Here is an 18,577-nt window from a genome sequence, read left to right on the forward strand (position 1 = left end):
ATAGGACGGATGGTCCGTTGGTGAACGGGGAGAGGCGCTTGAAACAGCGAGAAGCGCACATCCCGGTGGATACGTGGCGGGGCCTACGGTTATTATCGATTGCCTGAGGCATTTGCCATGCTTATCAGCATGTGATTCGTCGTCGACGCGTTGAAACGTGAGGTGATCGGGGGTTGGGATGAAGGAGAGCGACTGCTGGCCAATGCCACGCGCCGGATTTAGCGCTTCTGGAAGCGAGCGCGGCCAGTGCTGGCGCTCCACCCCCCTGAAACCGACCGTTCAACCAATGAATCGGAAAGTCGATCTACACAAGTCGAGTACAAATAAGTGCTTTTTGCAGGTGGGTGTATTGTTATCGCGATGGCTGGGACATACCAACTTACTTGCAGCAGGAAACACAGAAGAGATTGTAGTGGGTGAGATCTTTGATCATCTTGATAACTACACAAGGTTCATGTTTGGACTATATCAAGTTTACTCAACAGCGCATATGGGCGCGGAGTTCCAGCCCAAGTATAGATGATTACTTCATTCACATCTAGCATTACGTGTCTTCATTAACCAGACGGCACATTTACTGCATCGACTCGACAACAATGGCAGAGGCGCCACCACCACCGTTGCAGATGCCGGCACAGCCAATCTTGCCCTTCTTCTCCCTTAGCACACCGAGCAGTGTAGTTGTGATCCTGGCACCGGAGGCACCGAGCGCGTGGCCGAGCGCGACAGCACCACCGTGCAGGTTGACCTTGTCTTCTGGGATACCAAGGATCTTCATGTTCGCGAGCGCAACGACACTGAAGGCCTCGTTGATCTCGAAGGCATCGACAGCAGAAAGCTCTACCTTGGCGTGCTTCAGAGCCTTGGGCATGGCGAGCGCTGGGGCGGTGGTGAACTTGGAGGGGTTCTGCTCAGCGTCACCCCAGCCGAGGATCTTAGCAATGGGCTTGAGGCCGTGCTTCTTGACAGCCTCTTCAGAGGCAAGAACAAGAGCAGCAGCGCCATCGGAGAGCGGTGAAGCGTTGGCAGCGGTGACGGTTCCGTTTCCGGGCTTGAAAGAGGGCCTCAGTGTACGCGTCTTGGACTCGTTGAACTGTGATTAATAAGTAAGAAAGTGTCGATTAGTGAACACTGCCAGGGTCGCGACTTACGTTCTTGGGCTCATCGTCGCGGTCGACGACGACCGCAGGCTTGCCGCGTCCAACCGTAACCTCAATGGGAGCGATCTCCTCCTTAAACCAGCCGGCCTCGTGTGCGGCGTTAGCCTTCTTGTAGGAGCGGATGCAGTAGTCGTCCTGGTCCTCGCGGGAGAAGCCGTGGTCGTCTGCGCACTCCTCACCCTGCAGACCCATGTGCTCCTTCTTGTATGCGTCGGTCAGACCATCCTTCAGTACACCGTCGACCAGGGGCTGGTCTCCGAACTTGGCGCCGGTCCTCAGGTTGGGGAGGTAGTGGGGGGTGTTGGACATGCTCTCGGTTCCCGCTGCGACGACGATATCGGCATTGCCGGTTATGATGGTCTGGGCGCCGATAATGAGGGCCTTGATGGAGGAGGCGCACACCTTGTTGATGGTGGTTGCGACGGTCGACTCGGGGAGGCCAGCGCCAATGGCACACTGGCGGGCAGGGTTCTGGCCGAGGCTGAGGTTGGTCAATAGAGTTCTCCTGGAGTTTCGGCATGTTTGGGTGTTGCACGTACTTTGCGGAGAGGACGTTGCCAACGAAGACTTCCTCGACGTCGGTGGGCTTGATGCCCGCGCGCTCAACGGCAGCTACATGAGGTGTTAGAATAAGTCCACATGCCAATGGCAACGACTTGACATACCCTTGATGGCGTGAGAGCCCAGCTGAACAGCACTCAGGCTCGAGAGGGAGCTGTTGTCGCGTGAGTCGGCGGTGCCCCTCTTCTCTAGTACCAGGGAACATACCCCAAGAACATGCCCGTAGGCGTACGGGCGGCCGAGACGATGTAAACTGGGGGAAGGGACGACATGATGGGTATCTTGGGTATGCAGGAAAGCGGAATGAAGGTGCAGAGAGCAGATATAAGGTGCCTCTGAGCAAATGGCCCGATCAACAAATATACCCCGATGGATCTTTTTGGAGTTTAGCCTTGCGCGACAACGGATGGCGCCTGCTGGCCCTGCAGGAGTCGCCTTGGAGTCCCATTGGCCAGCCGCGACCTCCGCCCTCACCGCCTAGCGCTAGGCCGCGGAACCACGTCTGAACTTTTGCGACAGCTTCAAGCTCGACGCGCATCACCACCGCGCATATACCCACACCCACCGCCGCCATGGATGACCTATACGACGAGTGAGTGCGCCCATTCTCTCTAAATATGTTACGCGACTGACTTTTGACAGGTTCGGAAATTTTATCGGCGAGGCCGAGTCCGACGACGATGTCCAGAGCACCGGCCAGGCAGCCGACGCCTATGTCCTTGACGATGAAGAGGAAGCCGAAACGAACGACCAGCAGCTTATGGAGGTGGATGAGGGGCCATCCAATGCCGTGATCCTCCACGAAGACAAGCAGTACTACCCTTCTGCGTCCGACGTATACGGCCCAGATGTCGAAGTATTGGTGCACGAGGAAGACACGCAGTCGCTGGCGCAGCCTATTATTGCGCCGGTAGTGCAGAAGAAGTTCACGATTCAAGAGACAGATCTGCCCCCGGTGTATCACTCGAGGGAGCTCTTGACGGATTTGATGAACTTCCCCGACCAGATACGGAATATCGCCATAGCTGGACACTTGCACCACGGAAAGACTGCCTTTATGGATATGCTAGTCATGGAGACACACGACATCCAAGATCGTCTGGACTACAAGAGGGGCAAGAAGCGGGAGGAGCAGCTGCGATACACCGACGTACACGTGCTCGAGCGCGAACGAGGCCTCTCCATCAAGGCTGCGCCCATGAGCCTCGTCCTCCAGAACACGAAACTGAAGTCGCATCTCTTCAACATCCTCGATACCCCCGGACACGTAAACTTCGCCGATGAAGTCGCCGCCTCGTTGCGCCTGGTCGACGGAGTGGTCTTGGTGGTGGATGTGGTTGAAGGCGTACAAGTGAACACGGAGCAAATCATAAAGCACGCAGTGCTGGAAGATCTGCCCCTAACACTTGTGGTCAACAAGATGGACCGCTTGATTCTAGAGCTGAAGCTGCCGCCCAGCGACGCATACTTCAAGATTAAGCACGTAATCGAGGAGGTCAACACTATCATCGAGAACACCATCCCCGGCCGCGGCGAGAGTAGACGAGTAAGCCCTGAGAAAGGCAATGTCGCTTTCGCTTGCTCCAGCATGCGATGGTGCTTCACCATTCAGTCCTTCGCGAAGATGTACTCCGACTTTTACCCCGGTCCATCCAAACTCCCAGGCTTCGGCGTTCCGATGAAGGGTCTGGATATCGATAAATTCGCCATGCGTCTTTGGGGCGACATCTTCTACAACCCTGGGAGCCGCAAGTTCAGTCGCAAGAGGCAAGAGGAGGGCTCACAACGGTCTTTCGTACACTGGATCTTGGAGCCTGTCTACAAGATCTACTCGCACACACTGAGCCAGAGCCCGGATGACCTCAAGGACACGCTTGACACTTTGGGCATCCGACTGAAGCCATCAGAATACAAGACCGACGCAAAGGAGCTGATGCGCCTTGTATGCCAGCAGTACTTCGGGCCATCTCTCGGTTTCGTAGACATGATCACCCAACACGTTCCTTCGCCCGAAGAAGGTGCGCAACGGCTGCTGCAAAGACATTACACCGGACCTCTGGATACGAAGACCGCCGAAGCTATGCAGAAGTGCGACCAGAACGGACCCCTAGTCATACACGTTACGAAGTTGTTCAATGCAACAGATGCCAAGTCGTTCACAGCACTGGGCCGAGTGATGAGCGGTACTGCAACTTCACCGCAGTCGGTGCGTGTTCTTGGTGAAGGCTACACGATCGAGGATGAGGAAGACATGGTCGTTGCGACAGTAACAGACACATGGATAGCGCAGTCACGATACAATATCCCCGTCAGCGGTGTTCCGGCGGGTAACTGGGTGCTGCTCGGCGGTGTCGACAATTCGATAGTCAAGACGGCGACGATTGTAGCTACCAAACTCCCCGAAGACGAAGACGCCTACATTTTCCGACCTATCCGCCACTTCTTTGAATCCGTATTCAAGGTTGCAGTCGAACCGATAAACCCCTCCGAACTACCGAAGATGCTTGACGGTCTGCGCAAGATCAACAAGTCATACCCGCTCATCACAACCAAGGTCGAGGAGTCAGGAGAGCACGTTGTTCTCGGCACGGGCGAACTATACATGGATTGTGTTCTGCACGATCTGCGACGGTTATACGCCGACATGGAGATCAAGGTGTCAGATCCTGTAACAAGATTCTGCGAGACGGTCGTTGAGATGTCTGCCATCAAGTGCTACGCGCTTACACCGAACAAAAAGAACAAGCTCACGATGATTGCTGAGCCGCTCGACCCAGGCATCGCGGAGGATATTGAGGCTGGAAAGGTCAACATCAAGGACCCTGTCAGAGTCGTTGGAAAGTTCTTCGAAGAAAACTACGGATACGACTTGCTCGCGTCGCGTAACATCTGGGCTTTCGGACCTGATGACATGGGCCCCAACATCCTACAAAACGACACGCTTCCCTCAGAAGTCGACGGCAAGACTCTGCGAACGGTGCGCGATACGCTTCGACAAGGTTTCAGCTGGGCTACTCGAGAAGGCCCACTCTGCGAAGAGCCCATTCGCAACACAAAGTTCCGTATCACCGATGTCGAACTTGCGCCAGAAGCCATCTTCCGCGGAGGTGGTCAGATCATTCCCACCAGTCGACGAGCGTGCTACTCAAGTTTCCTGATGGCGAGTCCCAGGCTCATGGAGCCGGTGTACTCGTGCAGCATGGTCGGCCCTGCAGACACCAAGAGCAGCTTGTACACAGTCCTCGCACGAAGGAGAGGACACGTTCTACAGGATGGACCCATCGCGGGTACTCCGCTGTACAACGTGCGTGGTCTTATTCCGGTCATCGATTCATTTGGTTTCGAGACCGATCTTAGGGTACGTACACTTCCTACTATTATCCCCATTACCTAGCGCATATACTAACTTGCCGTAGATCCACACACAAGGCCAAGTCTCCCTCTCCCTCGTTTTCGACCGCTGGTCCATCGTCCCCGGCGACCCTCTCGACAAAGACATCACAACCCGACCGCTCGAACCCGCAACCGCACAACAACTCGCACGCGACTTCGTGCTCAAGACAAGGAGGAGGAAGGGTCTCGCGGAAGACGTCACAATCAGCAAGTTCTTGGAACCGGAGCTGTTCCGTTCACTCAAGGAGAGCGGAGTGCTCGATGGATAGTTGGGTTGTACAGCATACTTTGGAGTCAAATGGGAACGGCGCAAATTGGAAGCTACAAAAGCATACAGGGAACTTATGTTGGAGATGCGCTCATGCAGGTGGCTGGAGAGTTGAAATGATATATACCCGTCGCATGTCAGCACATCATTACCTTCCTCCTCTCCTCGCACATGCAAATGTCAGTGCAACACGTGAATTTTAGGAGAGCTAGCACGGCTATATAACTGGCTTTGCTCACCCACCCTCTTTTCTCCTACAATACTTTCCCTTGAATCAAAATCCCTTGGGTTCTCACCCATGTGTGCCTGTCTTCTGTTTCGCCAAAAGTTCGGAACACCAAGATCATGTGGACTTCCTGTCCAGTCTTTTTCCCACCAAAATCGTCAACTATTACGCTCATGTGGGCTTCCGACCCGATCTTTTCCAAAAATCAAAATCATCGCTGCAACGATACATGTCTCTGCTCGGGTCTTGTTTCTCATCAAAATCGTCAATTATCTGGCTCATGTGGACTCCCAGACCGGTCTTTTCCAGCAAGATCAAAGCATGAAGGAAACATGGTCTGGTGCTCTGCATCTTTTGTTTCTCGCCAAAATAAGAATGTTCACAGCGCATGTCTGGATTCAGCTCTGCACTCCATCAAAAGTGCAAGCAACGCTCGTTATGTTTGGGCTCCTACCGGTCTCTTGAATTCAGAACACGGCTGAGAGACAGCTTCTCCAACACCTAAACATTACATGAGTTGTGCGATGCTGGCCTACCAAAATTGACCACGACATTTCTCGTGTCCTCTGCCGGTCCACCAAAAAAAGACCAAGAAGCTCAATATGTTCTCTCCGGTCTACCAAAACTACAACCAAAACTACAACACTGCTTGCAATGTTCTTTTCGGTCTCTGAGAGTATTACAATTGCCAAAACCGAATGGCCAAGTAACGCATACAAACGACTCGAAAGTCGATATCACTGACTTCATGGTGCAGCCAGGAGGACTTTGCGACATCATCGCTCTTCAGTTTCTTTTTGGATATCAAATTGAATGTCTCTTCGCCCCATGGTCTTGCGTCGCAGAAAACATGATAAATCACCGTCTGCTTCTTCTTTGGTCCCAGAACGCGGATTGATGTATCGTTCGGAGGTACTCACGATATTGCGCCCGCATCATGACTAGTCTCGAACAGATTGAAGTCTTCATCAGCACCATTCCCCGTGAACGTGAACCACGTTAGCTTGTTCCACCACACATTACAGAGCAGCCACGCAAAGCTCCAACTGAAGATCAAACATGCCGACTGCTTGGACGCATGCGCAAACTCAATCCATGCGACAACGTCAATTTCGACACTGGCGCATACTCGCACTTCATTGAAGGGGAAAATAAACACACTGGGGCCTACGTTGATGTTGGATTACCTACTTTGCATGTTTTTACCTTCATGTGGGCTGCAGACCTGTATAGTTTTATCCTTGTATGAGGTACTCGAACGATTCGGCATGGAGCGAGGATGAAAAGTTAGTCTCTATGAATGAATACAACTCTTATCGGGGTTTAGCAATATACAAGCTTTTTATGCATCGCCAAAGCACCGCAAAACAAGTGTCGACGAATGGCTACACGAATGGACAAGCTTTACTAGTCTCATGGGAATCTTTGTCTGATAATTTCGAGATGTCAACGCTTTATGTAAACTGATTGTAGAGAGCTACGTTGATCTATAAACTGGTGCGCAATAAATAGCATGACTATGCGCTGTCCTCTCTCAAAGTGCACTTACGCCCTTTCGTCGTACTGAACAAACTCAGGCTTCGACACTCTCTGGCCTGTCACTAGCTCTATGTCGCGTACAACCAGGTCGAATGGTATCATGTAAGAAACGCGCGTATGCTCGTTGAAGGCATAGAGTAGACCGACAACGGTCGCTCTTCTGTTGCGTTCGTTCAAGTACGCAAATTCCGGAGTCGCCGGCCCTCATGAACTCTTCTCCTTTGCGGTCATGCATGACTCCGAAAGCCAGCATGATACCGTCTGTCGTTCCAAATCGCTGCTCCATGTCTACCGGTACAATAGAACCAGAGTCATGTCGTAGATTCAAGAGTGAGCCAATCTGGTTGATGTGTCCGTATATCCAGAAACATACCGCTGTTGATGACACTCTTTGGATCGTGTGTCGCAACGACGCGGTGATTGGTCAGGGCGCAATTTGTCTCATTGCCCGCCGCATCCTTGAGTACGAGGACAGCGCCCACTGTTCCGCTGTTGTCCGGCTGCTCTACGCCAATACTCGCTCCCATCTCTACGATGGCGTCGTAGTCCTGCATCGTCGAATATATGGCAGGGCGTACACGCGGTTCCTCTGCTTCTTCCTCGTCTCCAGATGTCTGCATAGCCAGGTGTGGTGCGTAGAGGAGGTCGACCTCCATTGTCTCGGGGAGTTGTTGACGTATATGAGGTAGTGTTTTGTCCCACCATATCGCTGAGTCGGCATCTTGCGCGGTGATGAGGAGGGTAGGCGCGCATATGGGATGCACTTCTCCGATTTCACAGAGGACGATGTCGGCGGTGAGCCACTGTCATTCCTGGATATCTTCAAGGAAAGCTGGTAGATAGCACTCCCATGCCACAACAAGCTCTGGCGCGCAATCTGTGAGCGGCGCTGAGGGCACTCTGTCTGCTGATCTGATGTCTGTAATTTCCACAGTGATATCCTCGCGATTGGCCTTGTCAAAGAGTGACCTGAGATCACTCACCGCGACCTTCCAGGCCGCGTATTGTCCAGCCACAGAAATGTCTGAAGTGACTAGTAGCGTGAGAGGCGCGGGGATGGGGTCTGGCCGGGTCGCACACGCTTTACGAGGCCGTAGCCAAGAACATGGACCTGGGTGTCGTGAAGAATGCGGGCTACGGCTTGTCGAAATACGCCGTCGCTCCACTCTGGTATCCATTGGGCTCCTATATTATCGAAGGGAGGTACGGTTAACGCAGGCGCGCCGACACGGTATGTCCATCTTATGTCCATCTTTGGTGTCTCGCGTACGACAAGTGGAGGTGGAGTTCGGCGGTTGGTTTCGCTTTGAGCTTGTGAATTCTTGGTTTCAGGCAGCGTGAAACAATGAAAATCCAGCGACCTCGTTCTTCGTGAGTGCCTAGGGCGGAGCCAAAGGTCCATTGAAGTCGGCCTTTTATACCTGGACATTGTGTGCGGTAGTGGGGCACACGCTTGTGGAACCGTGGTACAGCTTCAGGATGAACGCTGGAAATTGGTGGAGGCTATGCTGAAGTACGGGGCGAATCAGGCCAGAAATGACTGTTGACTTTTACTGCGTGGTTCATGCCGCAAGAGCGTCCCATGGATTGGGTGAGGGAAAGTGGAACGTCGAAGTGTGCGTCATATCTCAAAGCGATAGCGATGATTCTGACCAAGTTGATGCGCGGCTTCCGTTAAGGGTCTTGGTAATGGGGTATGTGTACGTGGTCGATCTGGAGTAGCCATGACGGCGTACCCAGCAGCGTAGTATTTCACATTTCCAGGCGAAGTAGCACCATGCCTGACTGGCTGGATGCGTCAAAGCAAGTAACGAGCGGTTCCGCTTATCGAACAGATGATACAAGAAGGTGGTTGCTGGTGATGACTGAGTGGTTACTACCCGTAATGGGAAAGAGGCAGGGCCGCTATGGCGCCGTGATTGTCAGTATATCAGTGCGCCAAACATGAAAGAGGGCAAGAAACAAAGAAGGCGCGATCAGCGCGAGTTGGTGGAATGTCGCGACCAGCGCGTTGAGGGTAAGTGGCACCTTCCAAGTTGCTTGAGGGCATGAAGTCGATGATGTTGGCTAAGAGAGACGCCAAGCGCCAGGTGTTCGCCAAGCGATTTATCCTTGCAGACCGCGGGACCTCGGCAACCCCCATGCGCGTACCTAGGTAGCCTCGTTGGACCGTTACGATCACCCCTACGACGAGCGATGATCATACACAATCCTAGTACTCTGCGTCCTAGAGGGCAAGACTAATGGACTCTGAGTATAGAGCGCCTAGTGCGATAGTACCGCGATGTCCTAACATGGAAAACATAGCTATTGCGAATATACCTAGGTAGAGAGGAGTATCGGAATAGAAGAGCAGTAGACCGGTGACTGATCGGAACATCCGTGCTGATGTTGCGCTCATGGCGATCCCTCCCACCGTACACGATCGGGTGGCATTGAAATAGCAAGAGTAGATTGCGGAAGAAGAGGCTGTCACTGCTAAGTTCAACATTATAAAGACTATACTTGCGGCTGACTTGTGTCCCAATATCATGCTGGGGACTACATCCTATTGGTGCGCTGCATCACGGTAACTATAACGTCGCTGGTCCTTCAAGATGGCGTGGGGCTTATCAACCTCTCAGGCAAGTCCCGTTTGTTGATTTGAACATAAGCAGGTTCCAACATTCCTAAGACCGGGGGACAACGACAACATACGCACCAAGGCCACAAAACCCAGCTTACCTACCTCTCTATACCTAATCGTGGGAGAGGCTTCGCGAGCCATGAACGACCAGAACCTCGGAATGCTGCTGCGAAATACCGCTCATAGTCCTTCTAGAGGTGTCTCGTCTTACGGAGAAGCTCAGATTCCAAGAGTGCCTGTGGAGGCTAAAAGATACTAACTCATGAAGAACTCGAACTTTTGAGAACGCTTTGAGGTATACATGGTTTTCCACAAAGGCGTTATCGGATGCAAAACATGGCTTTAGAAACGACATGTAGTTTCTGAACGGGAGGCTGAGAAGCTGCCTGCCTTTGAAGTCATACACGAGCTATCATAAGTATGCGAATGTAGCCCGCTTGGATCATTGTAGTAGACGTTTGGGCGAGCTGCACTCGAAAGGGTATTGGTTCCGCTGAGCAATCCAATCATCCATTTCCACTCCTTGCTATCAAAATTTCGAAGTTAGAGTAGTAAAGAGGTAGCCCTGGTAAGTCAACGATACCAAGTCCAAGCCTTCCAAAGCAAGTCCCACGAAAGATTCACTTTGACTAAGGAAAATGCTAAACACCGAGGAGCCCACGTTACCACAAAGTCTGCTAGTTTGCTTCTTTTTAAACTCGTGTAGTCTGCAGACCTGTTGCATTTTTTCCTTATATAAGGCAGGATCGTGCGTATAAACGGACGTGCGAGGGAAGAGGGTGCTATGGTGTGTATCAAGATAGGTCTGCACGCGCGAGTTTGGCAAGATATGTGTCATTGATCGGTTTTAATACCAAAAATCCTGCACATACACATTTCTCACTGGGCGGTCTCTTGCCGCTAGCGTATCGTTCCATGTACGTACTATCTCAAGGTTTTCTGGTAAGCGCCGCGCATTATTCTGAGACGAACGGCGGGTGGGGAAGCATCGGAGCATCCAGAGCAAGTTGCGCGCGCTTCGGAACCTTGACCCATTGGTGTACCCGGCCATAAGTTAGAAGATCTGCACCAACACATCAACGCTATACTGCGGGTCCCTTTGCACAACGTCGAGGTAGCGCTGCCACAGCACCATACCCAAGTATAGCTGCTCGAGGCCAAAGTATAAGTATGTGTTCCACTAGACGCCTCTCATCACCGTCCACCGCTCCAAGACACCTCGTATCTACATTACTCCACTACCTCCATTGCTTCCTGTTCGCCAGCCAGCCTCTACCTATCTTTCTGTCCTCTCATTATCCTTGAACGTCTCGAACACAATACTTGCACGCCACATACTCTCGTTCTCTCCTTAAGAGACGTCGGATTGCCACGTAATCGAAGAGGCTTCGATACCATGCCAGCCAAACCCCCGCCCACAGTTGGTAGAGCCACGGTAAACGCCAACTTGATGATAGTACTTCGTCCAAAAGACAACTCTATCGAGCGCTACGTCCTCCTCATAGAGTCACCCCAAGCTCGCGCGCGCAATGAACCGTACCTTGAGTTCCCAAAAGGAGTCTTCGACGCTTCAGGGAATTTTGGTGGTCCTATGATGGACATCCTGCGACAGGAACACCGTCTCAATCTTACCAAAGAACCTCTCATTAACCTCACGGCCCTGGTACAGAAGATGCAACCTTTAACCTGCGAGCCTGGTTCGTATGATGAACGGGCGGTACGCTCAATCCGCGCCAATCCGAACACAACGGTACTTCTCTGGGAGAGGTACCTGGATAGAAAAGAGATCGAATCTCTCAGAGGCAGTTCCGGCGGCCGACGGGCCCCTTGCGGGGCCATCAATATACGGATGCTCGAATATAGAGACTTCACCGAAATAATGACTAGGAAGGTAGAGCTCAGGCATGGCTGGGAGATTTACGAGCTTTTGCATAGTCATCATATTCTTCAACAACTTCTGTATGAGAAGAGTATTGAAGATTGAAGGCACTGGATAGGATATTAGGTCGATGGCGTAGATGATAATGTTGAACATGTCGACGGATCTTTGAAGCATGGTGAAAGATAGTGCTGAAGCGGAGTGTAGCCGTCGATCCAGTGTTTGCTTGGGTTAGTCATAATGTTCTACTTTACAGTAGATGTTAGGGCTGTAGGCGCCCGAGTGATGTGATCTTGAGGCAACGAGCTAAATGCGTCGCAGCGCTTGCAAACTTTCCGCGGCGACGAACCCGCGCGGCTCTGCTCGGTTGGCACTACCTGTCGAACCCAAGCGTCGTTTACAGATTTCCATCGCATACATGGAAGTGCACTAACTTGCATGTGCGGCGTTTACGCAGTCTCATGTCGAAAGATGTGAGTTGATGGGGAAGCATCCCTCAGGCGGGCGCATGGACCTAGCCGGTCATCTCACTGCCGGCCTTTACCCGCAGTCGCCCCGCGCACTGGCCTCTGGGCCGCCCTTGCTCGTCATGTGACCTACTAGCGTGCCAAGACCATCTGGCTACTTATACCGCGCCGCCCCCGTCCCTCCCAAGCTCTGAATACTTGTTCGTATTCCCCAACCACCCCCCTACGTTTACACCTGCTAACAATCTCTAGACCTTCTTGCGACTCATCAAGCTCAAGCATTTGATGGTCTGACAACGTCGCCTCCATTGCACAGCGGGGTGTGGTGTTGTCATGAATCTCCTTCGGGGGCTTCAGCGGGGCAATTTTTGCTGGTCTGCCACTGCGGCTTTACATTTTCATTGATTCCAGTGCCTTGCGCATTGGATTGAGGAAGATGTTCGACAACTTTCAAAAGTATTACCACATACAAGCAAGAGACTTTACACCCAAGAGCCTACGCCCACGTCATGTCACGTACTTGGCATGTACTCGTCTTGATGTAGGCTGCAGACCTGTTCATTAGCTGGTGCTGCTTTCGACGCGTCGCGACTCGTCCTGCGGTACTTGCTAATGCGTCGAGCTCCGAAGCTATCTGCGCAGCGGGACCAAGACCGCAGCTCCCTCACCTTCAATATCATGGTCTGTGGTGTGAGCGTGATGTCTCGTCGACGCGTTTGGCCTGCCAAGCTCTGCGCGGTTGCCCAAGTATTGGATGTGGCATTCTTGTTGTTTCGCGCACTGCCATAATTCTTACTATAGAAGAGCTTCCGGTTCTACACGTCTTGTCTACCGGATCGCCGACTGGCTTCGTGCTTGAAGCGGTAGCAAGTGTCGCACGAAGCTGCCCGCAATACCATTGAGTGAACCTGGAAGCTGTCGAACAGGACCGAATCGCACACATCCCGCTAACGCGTCCATGCTTGCGCATGCATTCCGAGAAGTCTGTACCTGCGCCGGCAACTACTCAGCACCTTCTCATGCACATCACCTGTCCCGACTTCCAGCGTATGGCCATGATCTGGACGTCCATTCACCATCATGGTCCTCAGTCACAGGCATATAAGCCCTCGCGCAGCCGCTGCCCATCAGTTTATCAATCGGCTTGAACTGCATGCGTCTATGCAAGCCCTGAAGGCCGGACTTCGCGTTCTTTTCGCACCTGCACACGACACCACCTCCACTTTCTCCTCTGTATCAACACCCCGAGCTTAAGACGACGATATAACCATCTGCCGAGAGAATGCCGTTCGGGACGCGCTCGGTCTGCGAAGGTCTGGCCAGAGCTGCATGGCTAGCTCCAACGGCCAAACGCGAAACGCGTGCCGCCCCACCATGACATCGCCATGACGCTCGTAGGATTCCCATCGCCAACCTCGATCTGCGCCAGCACATGGCATTTCCAAAAGCGTACATTCAGCTCGCGTATAGCGGACTTGTGCCCCTCCACAGCGTGTCATGACGTTAAGCTAGCCCCTCCAAGCGCATGTACAAGGGGGCGGATAATCTTCTGGTTCGCGGTAGTTGTAAGAGGGCTGCAAAATTCACGTCACAGGTTTGCAATATGTCATCGAAAATGTCGCTGGTTGGCATTGAAAAGGTAGGCGCGCTGCGCATATTGCAGACTCTCCAACTTTGAACATCCTTTTACCTTTCACACATACAACTACACATCAAACTTTAGCCCAAGATGATGTCCCAAGCAGCCCGCCAGGCTGAGAAGGCCATTGGCCATGGTGACAACGCCACCACCGCGCAGAACGTCACCAACCCTGGCAACGACGAGAGCACCGCCGACTACTCAGAGACGATGAAGGCTTTGGCATGGTACGGCAAGAACGATGTTCAGATGATCGACACCGCGAAGCCCAAGATCCTAGAGGACCGCGATGTTATCGTCAAGGTCACTGGCTCTACCGTCTGCGGTTCTGACCTGCACTTGCTTCACGGCGCTGTCGTGGAGATGCAGAAGGGCGACATCCTCGGACACGAGTTCTGTGGTGTTGTAGACGAGTGCGGACCTGGTGTCACAAAGTTCAAGAAGGGGTACGTACGCATCCGAGTCTTTGCTCAGCGCATCGCTAACACCAAATAGCCAACGAGTTGTTGCCTCTTTCCAGATTGCCTGCGGTGACTGCTACTACTGCAAGCAGAAGCTGTCCTCCCAATGCGAGAAGACCAACTCCAACACCATCGAGAACGCCATGTACGGTGGCCGGACAGCAGGCATGTTCGGCTACTCTCACTTCACTGGTGGATACGCCGGAGGCCAAGCAGAGTACACCCGTGTCGCTTACGGTGACGTCAACCTACTGCCTCTTCCCGATGACGTTCCGGATGAGCAGGGTCTCTTCCTCTCCGACGTAGTATGCACCTCATGGCACGCAGTCGTCGACACCGGCGTCAACAAGGGCGACGTCGTTGCCATCTGGGGAGCAGGCCCAATCGGACAAATGGCCGCAGACTTCTCCCTGATGCAAGGCGCATCGCGCGTCATCATGATCGACCAAAACTGGCGTCTCGATTTCGTCAAGTCCAAGTACCCCAACATCGAGACCATCGACTTCTCCACCCTAGCCAAGGGCGAGTCCGTCACCAGCAAGCTCAAGGAGATGTGCAACAACCGCGGCCCAGACGTCAGCATCGAGTGTGCCGCCGGCGAGTACGCCAAGGGCTGGGCCCACTACTTCGAGATGATGCTCGGTCTCGAGACCGACACCAGCGAGCTCATCAACGAGATGATCACCAGCACACGCAACATGGGTCGCTGCGGTATCACCGGTGTATACGTTGGCTTCACCAACCACTTCAACATTGGTTCTCTGATGGAGCGCGGTATCCGTCTCATCGGTAACGGTCAGGCACCTGTACACATGTACTGGGAGTCGCTCCTCAAGATGATCCAGGAGAAGCGCATCGACCCCTCGAAGATGGTTACCCACCGTGTCCGTCTCGAGGACTTGGACAAGGTCTACTACAAGTTCGAGAAGAAAGAGGATGGCATGCAGAAGGTGTTTGTGGAGACCAAGTGGAGTTTCCCGGCGTGGGAGGGCAGCCCCAAGTTGACCAGGTACTAGATCTGTTGTCAGTGTAACGAAATTTGTAGCATAGTTTAATGATGATACCAATGTAATGAAGTCAGAATGAACACTCCATGAAGACATTATTCGGTGACATGTCAGGTGCAGTAGTTGTTGTTGCGGACCACACGATTTTGCATACGTCACTGTTCCACCCCAACCGGCAACTAACACCTATACTGCAGTGCTTTTATAGACGCTATTCTGCTTAGATGCTTCACGATTAGGCAATGATGACCGTTCCATCTTTGGAATCTTTGGACTTTCGATGCCTTGATTACAAAACACCGATGCACGCTGGGGTATAGAATCTATGATTACGTTGTCAAACCATCACATCCTCGAGCTAGAGGAGTCACAAGAAGGCAAGTATCATGAATACCTATGTTTTACGTAGTGCCGCAGCGCAGCCTCTACGGTACATCATCCTCCTTGGCCATTCAACGTCACCACACAACGTTCCAAGTCTTCCCCCACACGGAACGAACGATGCGTGCCTCCCCCATATCAGCCCGAGCCCGTTTTGTTGATATTCCCATCCGCAGCCATATCAGCCATGAGTTTCTTCCGTATGATGGCATTCGTCCAATGCATCCTCGTCTGGTAATACTTGGGCACACTGTAAAGGAACCAGGCAATGACCCACGAGTATCCGACCGCGTACTCGAAGCGGTTCAACCACTTCGAATCGGTGCCATATCCCAGCCACTTGCGCAATTTCCTCCACTGGTGCGCCACGACCATCTCGGTGATGATAGGTAGCATCTGTGCAACGTACCAACAGGCAATACCCCAGTGGTCGCTCATGGGGACCTGCTGCCATCTAACCAGCGCATGAATGAGTCCGGATACAAAGAAGACGAGTGTGTTTTCGATCAATCGGGTTGAGATCGCACCGCGCTGCATGCCAAGCCAGCCCCTCGTCACGCACTTGATATGGCCCGTCAAGGAGTGGTAGACAAAGTTGTGCCAGTGCTTTGCCCAGTACCTTCGTACCGACCACGCGGTGCTCAGCGAACCAAAGAGACACTTGGACCACTCTTCCGGTCCGTCCAGCCCTGAGCCAACCCAAAGGACGGCGAATATACTGTGATATCCCTCGTACAGCCACATGGATGAAATGCACCAGTCGAAAGTGTACATGAGCCGCCAGGATATCTCCCGTCTGCCTATGGACATCGTGATGCGGTCGAAGAAAGATAGAAGCCCCGGTCCCATATATGTGGCAGGGTCTAGAGCTCCTGGTGAGTAGTTTTCTTCGTAGTAGGTGAAGGCGCACTGCGCGGCGTAGTAGAGAGGTAATTTGAGTATGTGGTAGCCGAGGAATTCCCAGCGAGAGTAGCCGTGGCGGTGACCCATCGGTAGCACAACACCGTGCTGAACGCGAGCGCTTGGTAAGACGGGCTCGTCAGTCTTCTTGTCAGTCGCAACGTATCTCTCTTCGCTTGGCTCCTCCTTCGCCGCCGAAATTGCATCATGGGATGATTTCGGTAAAATGTGTCCCTGCTGCTCAAGCACCTGCGTGTGATTGCGATCGAATAGCACTTTGTATCCCTGCCTGACTCTCTCCTTCTTTTGGTCCCAGTCTCCCAGACTTCGCTTCTCTTGTGTGAGGACGGGCGCGAACTCCATGACGCAGACTTCGTAGCTCATGTGGACGAACCATATCAGGCAAGTTCGTCCGAATGTGTCGTCGAGGTAGTAATTCGGCGTTAAGTAGTCCGAGTGCCGAAATGCATACCATGTTGGTAGCGCGAGGGCGAGGATCGAGAGCTTGCGGTAAAAGCGTGTGGAAGGTGGGAAGGAGAGGATGTAGAGTGCCCAGAATACGGCTGTGGTGAAGCACACCACGGGTGTGATGCTGTCGGTGATGCGCCAGTTGTTCTTAACGTAGCTGCCGGGCATGGTGGGCGAGGTCGCTTCCAGATGGTCGGCAGTCGCGAGACACGTAGATGAGAAGATTGAAGCTTCCACGGCGTTAGGAGTACATATACTCAGGAATATATGAATAGCGGGGGTGTGGATTGTAAGTTTGGACGCGAGGTCGTGTGGCCCAAGGTTGGTGTTGTGGGTACCTACGTGTAGTTGCGGTAATGAGTATATTTGTCCAATGCGCCTGCCTGCCTGGGAGAGGATCTCGTAATCGCGACTGTCGTGTCTTCAAGCAAAGGTGCATCAGTCGACGAGACAAGTAGACGCAGGCTCTCACTGCTCACTCACCTGAAGTACGCTTCGCGTGCCTTCTAATATTGGGTCCAAACTCCAATGGTGGAGTAGATACCTTCACTGCATAGCGCGGCTCTGTCTCACCAGATCAAAGTATCCATGAGCTTCTTGTACTGACCTATAGCGTCTGCGATGCATGGAGATGAGGAAAGAAGAGAGTGTGAGGGCTATGTAGCAGCTGAACTCTGGGCGTGCACGTGTGAAGAATATAATGTGGGTATCATGTGACCAAGGCGCAGTAGATCTCAGGTGTAGCACCCCCTTCAAGGGAAAAGCCGAACACCCTAGAGCCTACATTAAGATGAAAGCTTGCGAAGTAGGTGACCTGACGGCGACGTAGGCTCCTAGGTGTTCAGTTTTTCCCTTGTATGAGGTGGTAGGGTGGTTTGAATGGGGTTGAATGGTATTGGGTGTGCCAAAGGGCGCATGGACATGGTCACGTTAATGGATGGTTCTGCGAGCCATGCAATAAAGCCGACTTTGTTCGCCTAAGGTTCATTCAAATTGCCCACTGAGGTAAGCCCTCTTTGTATCGCCTTTGCAGCTCGATCCCGATCGCATCTCTTATTCCATCTTGTGCAGCTCCTGTACAGATTGCGTGATGGGATGACTGGCCGGATGTTTACTTAAGACGTTCACCTTGTAAGTTGCAGTTGATTGCGAGGGCCGGCTGCTATACAAGTAACTTTGCCAGTGCTAATTTAACAATTATAGAGGGGCTAGGAGGTACTTACGTTGCTTACGACAAGAATATCTACCTTAGCAGCGGCAATGTCGGTGTTGTAGTAACCTAGGACGGGGACTTGGTGACACATATTAGTATATGTAGTAGTCTCGGGGCGATGACAACGCTCCTGGCGGGATACTGCCGCAGCGGATTAGGAGCGAGGGTCTTGGCATGGGCCTTCAAAAGTCGTTAGATCTAATATACAACCGGAGGGAGAAGTGAACTAATCATGCTTTCTATGCAACCACGCCAGCCTAGGAACAAACTGAACAGCCTGGAGCCTACGTTGATGTTGGGTCACCTACTTTGCAAGTTTGTGTCCTAATGTAGTCTGCAGACCTGTTCAGTTTGTTTCTTCTATGTGGTGCAACCTTGGTTTGGGCCTC

General features: G+C 52.6%; 5 protein-coding genes across 5 annotated transcripts; 2 read left to right on the plus strand and 3 right to left on the minus strand.

Annotated features, from left to right (window-relative positions):
- Positions 1-574: 574 nt before the first annotated feature.
- Positions 575-1,993, minus strand: ERG10 (erg10, acetyl-CoA C-acetyltransferase; the record flags this gene model as incomplete). Its single annotated transcript, XM_051473541.1, has 5 exons — positions 575-1,093; positions 1,152-1,641; positions 1,700-1,772; positions 1,826-1,875; positions 1,929-1,993. The coding sequence occupies 5 exons, from the start codon at positions 1,991-1,993 to the stop codon at positions 575-577; spliced, it is 1,197 nt and encodes a 398-aa protein (XP_051322746.1).
- A 300-nt stretch (positions 1,994-2,293) lies between these two features.
- Positions 2,294-5,383, plus strand: J4E85_009318 (uncharacterized protein; the record flags this gene model as incomplete). The annotated part of the gene is made up of 3 exons (XM_051473542.1): positions 2,294-2,313; positions 2,364-5,079; positions 5,138-5,383. 3 exons carry the CDS (start codon positions 2,294-2,296, stop codon positions 5,381-5,383), a joined length of 2,982 nt encoding a protein of 993 aa, XP_051322747.1.
- Positions 5,384-7,458: 2,075 nt separating this feature from the next.
- Positions 7,459-7,803, minus strand: J4E85_009319 (uncharacterized protein; the record flags this gene model as incomplete). Its single annotated transcript, XM_051473543.1, has 2 exons — positions 7,459-7,487; positions 7,521-7,803. The coding sequence occupies 2 exons, from the start codon at positions 7,801-7,803 to the stop codon at positions 7,459-7,461; spliced, it is 312 nt and encodes a 103-aa protein (XP_051322748.1).
- Positions 7,804-13,848: 6,045 nt separating this feature from the next.
- On the plus strand, positions 13,849-15,235 carry J4E85_009320 (uncharacterized protein; the record flags this gene model as incomplete). Its single annotated transcript, XM_051473544.1, has 2 exons — positions 13,849-14,204; positions 14,254-15,235. 2 exons carry the CDS (start codon positions 13,849-13,851, stop codon positions 15,233-15,235), a joined length of 1,338 nt encoding a protein of 445 aa, XP_051322749.1.
- Positions 15,236-15,745: 510 nt separating this feature from the next.
- On the minus strand, positions 15,746-17,143 carry J4E85_009321 (uncharacterized protein; the record flags this gene model as incomplete). Its single annotated transcript, XM_051473545.1, has 1 exon — positions 15,746-17,143. The coding sequence occupies one exon, from the start codon at positions 17,141-17,143 to the stop codon at positions 15,746-15,748; it is 1,398 nt and encodes a 465-aa protein (XP_051322750.1).
- Between the last annotated feature and the right edge of the window lie 1,434 nt (positions 17,144-18,577).

The sequence above is a fragment of the Alternaria conjuncta genome (assembly GCF_024043145.1).
Source record: "Alternaria conjuncta strain BMP 0040 chromosome Unknown scaffold_16, whole genome shotgun sequence".
NCBI classification, from domain to species: domain Eukaryota; kingdom Fungi; phylum Ascomycota; class Dothideomycetes; order Pleosporales; family Pleosporaceae; genus Alternaria; species Alternaria conjuncta.